Source organism: Syngnathoides biaculeatus, chromosome 1, assembly GCF_019802595.1.
Source record: "Syngnathoides biaculeatus isolate LvHL_M chromosome 1, ASM1980259v1, whole genome shotgun sequence".
In the NCBI taxonomy this organism is placed as follows: Eukaryota; Metazoa; Chordata; class Actinopteri; order Syngnathiformes; family Syngnathidae; genus Syngnathoides; species Syngnathoides biaculeatus.
This window is the reverse complement of record NC_084640.1, coordinates 15,531,922-15,542,274: the sequence shown is the minus strand read 5'-3', so window position 1 is coordinate 15,542,274 and position 10,353 is coordinate 15,531,922. Positions and strand designations below refer to the sequence as shown.

The window sequence follows — 10,353 nt, the reverse complement described above, 5'->3', positions numbered from 1 at the left end:
TGTGGGGCTTTTAAAAATCTTGTGGTGGGTTTAAATAGGGGAGGGGGGGGCGTGTGTGTCCGTGTTGGGTTGTAACTACTGTGTTATAACAAGAGTGAGTTGCTAACAATGATCCGTTTTTAAATAAAAAAAAAATACATTAACTTTCAAATTTTTGTCAAAACAAAAGCTTCCCTTTTCCCACCCAAAAAAAAAAACTTATGCACCAACGTCACAAAGAAATAAACACCGAAGTAATGAAGTGAATATTGCTCAGGAATGTGCTGTACAGCAGTCGTTCAGGAAATTTGTGACAAAAAAAAAAAAAACAAACTTGTAACAGTCTTGAGCGGACAAGAAGTGATTTTTTTTTTTTATACATATATAATTTTTTTTTTTTTTTTATAAATGTACTTCTTGCGTCGTGGGGAAAAAGATTTAGCTGCCACGAATGTCGAATTCGTGTCGAGGGACAGGAAATAGAATGAGAACTCACATGGCCGACGCCCGCCTGCGCAGAAGCCCTGAGGACAAAAAAAAAAATTCTCAATTTTAAGGGAACACTTCTTGGGTTCTTCGAGTCGCCGTTCCAAAAAAAAAAAAAAAATCTCAATCACAGTTCTTGAAATGGTCCAGTTTTGAGGAAAGGAAAGAAGGAAAACGGTCCAGTGAGTACAGCAGGACGAAGCGAAGCGAAGCGAGGCTAGTTACAATCGTAAACAAAGTCGTAGTTGCTGGGCTCCTTGGGGATGGGGGGCGGCGCTTCGGGGATCTGGATGTTCTCCAGGTCCAGCAGGCGCAGCTTCATCTCCATGGAGAGCAGCGTGTCCATGTCGGATTTGGTGTAGTCGCTCGTCATCTCTTTGCCCAGGAGTGCGTTCAGACCGTCGGTCCACACGCAGTACTGGAGAACACGGGAGACCGGGAAGAAAGCGACGTTAGCTGCCGCGACGAACTCCGCTAACGCTTCCGTCATCTCACCTCATGCTTGTCCGGGGCGATAAAGTTTAAGTACTCGTCTGACTCGTACAGGATTGAGAAGGCGAGCTCCAAGACTTCCTGCGGGAAAACCGAAGTTCATGCAGGTCGCGCGTATTAGCACCTTTCATTAGCGTTAGCGCACCTTGTTCTGCTTGAGGGCGCCCTTCTCCTTCATGTGAGGACAGTCCTTCCCCGTGATGACCGCCTTGATGTCCGCCACAGGTACTGCGGAGAAACACACCAGCCGCCGTTAAAGGTCGACAAATTGTCTCCCCGAGATGTGAGGAAAAAGGGCCACGCTCACGTTTGTCCTGTAGAGAGTCGTGGGGAACCTCCCCCTGGGGACTCTCCTCCAGGTCCCCGTAGTGCAGGACCTTGTGGTTGGGGGACAGGCGGCAGTACCAGAACTTGTCTGGGAGGGAAACAAACCAGTGAGTCGCCCGCGCTCGGGTAAACAACCCTGGAAAAGACACTTTGGGTGGCTCCGGTCCACGCGCAGCAGACGGCCGCGTGGGCGGTGTGGAGGCCGCTAGCTAGCAAGCGTGTGTTTGTGTGTGTGTGTGTACACAAGCGCGTATGATAGCTCAAAATGCACCAGTGCTACAGCTACGTCTTGGCGTGACCGTATGATTAAAAAAAAATCATACTGTGAAATCAGTTTCAGTGAGCCAAAGACAAATGATTGGATCCCAAAGGCTACCGGTAGGTGGCGCTAGCTAACGTAAGATACCAGTATGATCGATTTGTAGCTCCTGTAGCCACTAACTAGCTGCAAGTCGTTTCTTCTAGCTGCTGGCAGATGGTGCCAGTTGTCGGGTCAGACAGTAGCTTCTCGTAGACGGCGGGTACGGTCTGTAAGTTTCACATTTTCTCCTTTCTGGTGATCACTATGAGCTGCCGGCAGTGTCCTAATATCTTTTTTGTAGCGTCTTCCTCCGGTCTCTGGAAGTTACTTATAAGAACTTTTGCTAGCTTGTAGTAGCTACTGCTAGCGTGTCACCTTGTCTCCTGCGACTGCTGATCTTCCTGAAGCAAGTCCCTTCACACAGTCGGTTGAGCCTCTGCTGCTTGATCAGCTCCATAATCTCCGGCTGGATCTTCTCCCTCAGCTCCCTGCGCCGACGGCACACGCGAAATACGTTAGCGCGGCGCGGACGGAGACGTCATCCCGTTTCCCAAAAGGCTGACGGGTTGGGCTGCGATGTGTAAACGGGGTTCCAACACATTAGAGAAACTAAAAGTACCGCAACTCCCGGCCTAGAGATGGCACCCGGTTATAAGCCTCGGTACAGAGAAAGAGTTTAGTGTTAGCGCGGGGCTAGCGTTAAACTCTTTCTATGTATAGAGGCTTATAACCAGGTGCGCTAACACTAGTGCCGCACTAACGCGAGTGCCGCGCTAACGGTAGCGCCGCATAAACGGTAGGGTTGAAAATGTGTGAAAAAAGTTGCAGTTCGTAGGCCGCAACTTAACTGTACGTGCTTTTTCCCCCCGACTTTGAAAGTCAAAGCCTCTCTTTAAACACAAGCGTTGTGCGATTGGCCGACTCACAGGATGGGGCGGGACTGGAAGTCCTCCTGATTCATCCTCTCCGACTGGCGTATCTTGAGGATCTCCGTGTAGCTCAGGTTCTGCAGGCGGCTCTTGAACTGGTCCAGCGAGTTAGGCTTCAGCGTCAGCGCTCGCGTGATCTGCTCGCGCACCACCTGCATGACCTGCGGCGCGGGGCAAAGCGGGAGGGCGGCGGGGGTTAGCGACGGGAAGCCGAACGGCGGCAGGCGATCCTCGTAAATCGACGAAAGCGGCGGCGCTAATCGAGGCTAAGCGGGAGAAAGCGCCGAGATGACACGGGGGGGCGGGGCTAGCGTGGATAATCCCTCTTTAATCGCCAGCTAGCAGCAGGGGAGGAGGAATTCAACTTTTTAAATGGAGATGTCAAAACGCTCAGGTTTTTTGTTTTTTTTTTGGGGGGGGGGTTATTATTATTATTATTATACATATATGCATATACATACGGGAGGCCCCATAGCGCAGTGGTTAGAGCGTTGGTTTGCTAAACCAGGGGTTGTGAGTTTGCATCTCATTAGGGTCTGAGGGGTTGCGTCAGGAAGGGCATCCGGCGTAAAAACTGTGCCAAACAAATGTTACGTATAATAATAATAATAATTTCATTTAATACGTTTCATATGCGATGACACGTAACAAGCCAAAAGAAACTTACTGTATACACGAATAACCATGTGTAAGTAAATATACATGGATATTCATGCGTGCGTGCACACACCGCATGTTTACATTTTTATATTTGATGAATGAAAAATGAAAATAATAAAACTGAGCTGTGTGCACGCAAGCGCGCGCGCGCACACACGCACACACACACACACATTAACACTCCAATGCACACGCTAACGAACGACGATCTCGGGTCAGTCTAGCGTGTTTGAATATTAGCGTGCGCCACTTGCCGCAAGGGCTTTAAAAAAATAAATAAAAACTATAAATTAATAACCCAAAGGGGCACAGCAGCCCTCTTAAGACCAAAAAAACAAAACCTGAGTAGCTGGTGAGAAGCTCGCCAAGAGAGTGGGAGGAGGCGAAGCGGGATGATAAAAATAGCCCGTCTGAACGCAACAAAAGCGGGAGCAGGTGGGGGAGGCGGGCCGGCGCCGCCGACCCAAACCACTTGGAAGACGTCACGCCGAGGAAAAAGTGCAACGGCGGCGGGAGTCCAGCCACGACGCTCGCGGGGCCCAACGTGCTCGGGATCGATGGCGAGCCGCCGAGTTTGGCAGGGAGATCGATAAGTCCCACGCGGGAGGAGGGGCTTTCGAAAGAATGGGGGGGTTCTGACGGAAAGTTTTGAGCACCGGCGAACGGAGCAGGGGGAAGGAAACGGTCTCAAATCGAGATTCCGAGATCACGCTGACCCAACCCGTTTTTTAAATACGTGAGAAATTCATATATAGGATTTTTGTTTTTGTGTTGGGTGCGAACGTTTAGTTGCTGACGAAAGCGAGCGGGGAAGTGCCGAGTCAGGATTCTGGGATGGGTCCAACCCTGCCCGTAGGAAGCAGATTCTGATCATCTGCAATCCCGCCGATCATTTCTAAAATGATGAAATCCAAACCGTTTTCTTGCCGTTCCAATCAGCGGATTGGACCAACGCTGTCCTTTTCGTAGGAAAATTTGGGACGTTTGGAAAAGTGAGGCGCCGATTGTGCTCATCTCAAATTTGGGATTAGCCACAGCTCAAAATAGAATTATGAAATCGGAAAGTCGTATCAGAACAAAATCAGGCGAGTTTTGGCTAATTACCAATCCAGCAATATTCAGAAATCAAAATAGCAAAGGGCTCGCTCATTTTTAGGATTATTATACAATAAAATAGATAAATAAATCAGGATAGTAATTATAAATCACGAGAAAACTGTTTTGCACACTAATAACTGGATCCAAAACCGAGTGAGTTCCTATTCCAGAATTGTTGTAATCCTTTTGGGGTCGTACTTTGAAATCCATATTTTGAGAACAAAAGCACGCAAGGGACAGGAGAAAGTTTTGAGTTGCTGTTCTCGGATTGGGCTAATCCCGGATTTTGGCAATCGGGACAGCGTTCCGAAATCGCGACGGGGAACGGATCGTTTTGAGGGACGATCCCACTTTTAATAAATGGACAACATAAATCGGGATCGCGTTCCTAAAACCGTTCGAAATTCAACCGAGAATTAACAAAGCAACGAAATTGAAATTATTGCATCGACGCGGCGGGATTGTGCTAATCCTGTCATTTGGAACAATCGTCACAAATGGTTTTCTAAAATTGTCGCTAATCCGGGATTGTCCTAATCTGGGACCGTTTGGGAATACTCAATCATAAAACTGAAACCGCGTTGAGCGCTCAGAAACGGAAAGTACCGAGTGGGCCGGCGCTAATCCCGCGTTGAGCGACCCCCCCCCCCCCCGCGCTCGGTCGGCCGAAACGCGGAGCCGCGTGCGTGGCTTTGTTCCATTCGTAACGGACGACGCGCAAAAGCCGCCGAGGGGTGCGAAATTTGCTTCGGGTCCGCCGGCCTCCATCTTCCTCGCCCTCCGAGGAAGGTAAAACAAGCGCACCCCCCGTTTCTACTTACATGTCAGCTCCATGGCGGCGAGCGAGCGAATCCTGCGCAGATGAAGACGAAGAGGGGGGAGGGGCACGCGGGCGGGTTGCAGATGGCCGACGGACGGTTTTGTCTCCGGACGGATTGCGTATTCCCCGTCAGGAGGAAAATTCCCGACGCCGCACCTGCCTGGCCTGGCTCCTCTTTCCCTTCCCCTCTCGCTCGCTCGCTCGCTCTCGTGTTGATCGGCGGACCGGAGAGCCCCGATTGGCCGCACGCCACCGTCGCACGCGCCAATGGCGATGCGGCCCGAGGGTCACGTGACGCGTGCGTGCGTGCGTGGGGAGTCACCGCATCACAGAGAAGATGGAAGGGGGGGGGAGGGGGGGGGAATGAAGGCGCTCGCGCAAACATGGTGACAACACAAACTGTCATCGGCGAGGGGTGGGGGGTGGGGGGTCGCCACGGTAACGGAAAACTGTTGCCTGGCGGTCCGGCGACGTGAGCCAACACAGAAAACCGGATGCGCGGCAATCACCTTGTTGAAGTCCTCGCCGGTGGCCCTCATCTCCTTCCAGGTCTTGTTGAGCAGCTGGATGCAGATGCAGAAGAACTCCTCGAAGGAGCGGTCGTGCGTGAAGAACATCGGGTGGAAGTTGTGGCAGTTTTCGCTGGCTGCGGGATCACAATCGCACGCCGCCGTCGTCACGGAAACCTCGCCACACAATCTCGTGAGTGTTTTTGAAGGAGAAAATGACGTCATGGAAAAAATGTCAACTTTTTCGCTTCACTTCAACGAACTGCGCTTGCCTGCATGGCGTGGCCACAGGGGGGCAGTAAAACAACGAAGATGGTCGCAGTGATCGGAGCGATTCTTTGCGGAAGATAAAGAATATACGCCTGGGAATGTTGTTGTATCGAAAGGCTTCGAACATCACGCAGATGCGATTCGGTGGGCCGGCTACGACGTTTGACTATAAACGTCAAATAACTAGCAGAGCTGAAAAAAAATGAAATCATCATTTGCTGACATTTTTTGCTCCCTTTCCAAAGCCAAAAAATTGGCCAAGTGATGGCCAAAGAGGGGCTCGGGGGGAGGCGCAAATCTGGCGTTTTAGTCAAAAGATGACGCGTCAGCTGTAAAAATTGGAACGGCGGCGGCCGGTTGCGAGCGTGCCGAGGTCGGCGGGCCTCGCCGTCATCCGACCCGAAGTCTATTTTGGGCCTCGGCTCGTGCGTGTGCGCCCGTAAGCGCGTGACGTCAGCTCGTTAGCGGGCCGGACAGCGTGCAAACGAGGCCCGCGGTGGGGGGCGCCACCCCTGACATCTGCGCGCGACTACGTGAAGCAGAGTCACCTTGCAGCAAAGCCACATGACGGACGCGCAGTGGAAGATGGCGTCGTCGTCCTCGGGGGGGGGGTCAGTGCCAGCGCGCAAGTCCGGCGAGCGACGGCCGGGCCGTAGCAAAACGGCGCAGCGTGCGGGCGGTAAAGCCGCAAATGGGGGGGGGCTGACACGCCCCTCGAAAAGGAAACAATGGAGCAGATGGAGGAGAATAAAAAAAAAAAAAAAAAAATCAAGCAGAACCGATGCACAATTCATAAGGACATATTTTCCGTTTGCAGAAAAAGAACACAATTAACCGAAAACAAATCAATCCATTTTCTTAGCCGCTTATCCTCACAAGGGTCGCAGGAGTGCTGGAGCAGGTCCCAGCTGTCGACAAGCACCCTGAACTGGTCGCAGGCCACGTGGAGACAAACAACCAATCACACCTTGGGTCAGTTTAGAGTGTTGAATGTTTTTGGGAGGTGGAAGGAAAGCGCAGTGCCCACCCGGAGAAAAGCGACACAGGCACGGGGAGAACATGCAAACGCCACACAGGCGGGGCCGGGATCGAACCCGGGTCCTCAGAGCTGTGAGGCCAACCAACCCTTTACCAGTTGATCACCACAGGGTGTGCGACTTACGCAACTCGCCCACTTTGAGGATCTCGCAGAGCATCTTGGTCAGCTCGATGCTGCTGCGGCCGAACGGGCACTCGTGCTTGTCTTCGCGGCTGCTGTTCTCCAGAACAATCTGCGACCCAAAAAGGGGGGGGGGGGGGTGAATAATTAAAATATTTTTTTCAAAACATGACATATTTGTCTTCATTCACGATTTTAAAAAAAAGACCCCCAGCACTTTATGCCCTCATATTCAAAAATTGTACGCCGGCGAAGGCGCCGACCCGGATGTAGGCGTCCTGGTGGTGGCGGGCCAAGTACAGCATGTTGTCCAGCGCCAGCATGCCGGGAGGAATCTGCGTGAAGTCCACGGCCGGGTTCACGTGGTTCTGGGTGGCGGCAGCAAAAAAAAAAAAAAAAGATGAAAAGTAGCACTCGACACTGCTTTTGTAGGTCATAAAATTATACAGAAATATCATGTAAAGAATCGAACGACTAAGAAGAGCAGTGAAATGGATTTTTTTTACAGAGGATCAAGAACAGATGCCTGCGGGTCCGCACGTGTTGCTCCTCCATTGTAATTTCTAATACGTCAATGCTAGTTTCGTCCGCCCGTCTATGGCATTTTGCCTCGTTTATCTTTTCAAACAAAAAGTGTCGATCAGCCCAAGGAGGCAGACGCAATCGAATTTGGTTCCGTGTGCCGCTCGCAACTCACGTCCAATAATCACTGATAATAATAATAATAATAATCATCATCAAAAATGACTTACGATGAATCCCAGCTTCTTGTAGTCTCGCGTGTACATGGATTTGCGCTTGTCCACGGTGCCGGCGCCGTTGGGCTCGCAGTCCACGTCGAAGGCGATCCGCCGCAGCTCGAAGATGATGTCGCGCTGAGCCTGGGAAAAGTCAACCAAAGTCCCCAAAACCGCACGGAAAAAAGTCCGCAAAAGTCGCCTCCGCGCTTCACCTGGTCCTGCGGGTCCATCTTGGTCATCATGCGGTCCTCCAGCAGGTTGAAGGTCAGAACCTGCAGGACGTACAGCTGGTGCGCCATCTCGTCGTTGATGGCCGTCGGGCTCCGGATCACGTTCTGGAAACAAAAAAAAAAAAAAAAAAAAAAAAGACGTCAGCTCCCCGAAACGGGTTTTGCCGGGCGCTCGGCGGACGCTCACGCTGAGGATGATGGAGCGGAGTTGCTTCTGCGCCAAAATGTGGGCCATCTCCTGGGGAAAAAACAAACAAAAAAAAAAACAATGTGATATGTGTATGGAAAATGTCTGTAATGGCAATGAATGGGATCAAAGAGAAAAGGTTTGCGTTGTCGGATCGGAACCACACAGAAAATAAAAGAAGTAGCGGAAAGAAAAGAAGAATTTCCTACATTTGATAAAGGTGATGTTATCGTTTAGGAACAGAATAAAGTTTCTGTCGGTGCTCATTTTTTTTCCTTTTATCTGGATTCAAAAATGTTTCATTTTTTCTTAATTTAAGAGCTTCAATCTTTTTTTGTCTTTACAACTCAAAAAATATAGTATATTTTTTTGCAAAAATGCTGACTATTCCAATAAAACTCATCTCATCATATTTTTTGAAATAAGTTTTGCTTGTAAAAAATTTCCCCTGGAGAGTTAAAATATGAACTTTCCTCTGGTAAAATTCAATCTTTTAGCCAATTTTTTTTTCTTTTTTAAATAAGCAAATAAATGGAAAACCAAAGAGGCAAACTGAAAAGAAGAGAGAGAGCAGCAAGAAAATATTTCCTACATTTGATAAAGGTAATATTATCGTTTATGAGGAAAAACAGAATAAAGGCCTCGTTTGAAAGATTTGAGAAGTTTCTGTCGGCGCTCATTTTTGGATTTTTTTTTTATCTGGTTTCAAAAATCTTTCCCTCTATTATGATTTTTGGAAACTCGAACGACTTTCATTTTTTGCTAAATTAAGATTCAAAATCTTTCCCTCCATCGTGATTTTTGGAAACTCGAACGACTTCCATTTTTTGTTAAATTAAGATATTCAATCTTTTTTGTCTTTACAATTCCAAAAAAACAAACAAACAATATATATATATATATATATATATATTGCAAAAATGCTGACTATTCCCATAAAACTCCATCATATTTCTGAAATAAGTTTTTCTTGTAAAAAAAAAAAAAAAAATCACTTTCAATACTACATTTCCCCTGTGGGGAGCCCTAAAAATATGAATTTTCCTCCGGTAAAATCCAATCTTTTAGCTCATTTACAGCGTGGCTTTATAACAGCATTTTTATTTTTTTTTTTTAATAATCAATGAAAAACCAAAGAGGCAAACTGAAGGTTGCTGCTGCAATTCGGGCGTCGTACGCCAGCGCTTGTCGTTGCTTAAGATGCGGTGGGGGGTGCGACTTACTGTCAGAGGACAATTTAGGACGTCCACAACGCGCTCGTCAAACTTAGCGCGTTGTTGTTGTTGTTGAGCATTGTGAGGAAACAAAATCAGAAAAAAAAAAAAAAGACAACAAACATCACAATGTGAGTGAAACTGAGAAATATGATAGAGAAAAAAAGTGTGTTTTTTTTTTTTTGGTGGAGGGGGGGGGGGGTGTGACATCATTCCAATGCGGCATTCGGGCGAGCGTGGACGGGAGCGGGCGGGGGAGGGGCTTCATTCATGATTCAGGAGCACAGCTGGCCGGTACCGGGCCTATTGGGGATTGGGGGGGGGGGGGGGGGGCTAAAGTGTCCTTACTTGTCTCCTCTCCTCGGGAGCTTTCAGGAAGAGCGCGTTGATGACGGCGATGGTGTACGTCTGGATGTCCTGATCCGTCCTGGAAAGCAGACAATTTGCCCAATTTCTTTTTATGATCTTATTTTTTCCGAGCGTCCGCTTTCCGTGCTTTGGCGCCACCTTGCGACGTGCGTTTGCCATTACAAGCCAATTCTGCTCAGATTTTACATGAGAACGATTTGATCTTTGGTCCTGTCCAACTGGGATTGCACAATTCACATGGATGAAGCCCTCCCCAGTGTAGAAATACATTTGAACAATATTGACTTTCCATAATGCACGGCGGCAGTAACATTAAGATTTGTTAGGCGGGGATTTTATTCTTTTGAAAATGACATTTTTGATGAGGTAACGTTGCCGTTTCCAAAAATGCTAATTTGTTCGCTCGCTCACCCCTGCAGGTGCGGGATGAGCTGCCCGATGGTGATCTCCTGCGCCACCTTGTGGTAGAGGTCCTGACTGTTGAGCACCATGGACTCCAGGATGGCCAGCGACCGCTGCAGCACGGCGGCGTCGGTGGCCGCCTTGTTGACGTAGCCGGCGATCTGCGAGGCCCAGAAGCAGT

At 49.0% G+C, this 10,353-nt stretch overlaps 1 protein-coding gene across 5 annotated transcripts in view; it reads right to left on the bottom strand.

Annotated features, from left to right (window-relative positions):
* Positions 1-675: 675 nt before the first annotated feature.
* The window catches only part of elmo1 (engulfment and cell motility 1 (ced-12 homolog, C. elegans)), a 35,050-nt gene continuing 25,372 nt past the window's right edge, over positions 676-10,353 (bottom strand). For all 5 annotated transcript variants that reach the window (XM_061822131.1, XM_061822148.1, XM_061822122.1 and 2 more), the window contains 14 exons: positions 10,182-10,333; positions 9,750-9,828; positions 8,188-8,238; positions 7,983-8,105; positions 7,783-7,911; positions 7,294-7,398; positions 7,034-7,142; positions 5,602-5,738; positions 2,512-2,675; positions 1,961-2,073; positions 1,265-1,372; positions 1,103-1,185; positions 961-1,038; positions 676-883 (listed from right to left, as the gene is read on the bottom strand). In XM_061822131.1, the coding sequence (XP_061678115.1) occupies positions 683-883; positions 961-1,038; positions 1,103-1,185; positions 1,265-1,372; positions 1,961-2,073; positions 2,512-2,675; positions 5,602-5,738; positions 7,034-7,142; positions 7,294-7,398; positions 7,783-7,911; positions 7,983-8,105; positions 8,188-8,238; positions 9,750-9,828; positions 10,182-10,333 (1,632 nt within the window). In that variant the 3' untranslated portion in view covers positions 676-682. The remainder of the gene's footprint in view (positions 884-960; positions 1,039-1,102; positions 1,186-1,264; positions 1,373-1,960; positions 2,074-2,511; positions 2,676-5,601; positions 5,739-7,033; positions 7,143-7,293; positions 7,399-7,782; positions 7,912-7,982; positions 8,106-8,187; positions 8,239-9,749; positions 9,829-10,181; positions 10,334-10,353) is intronic.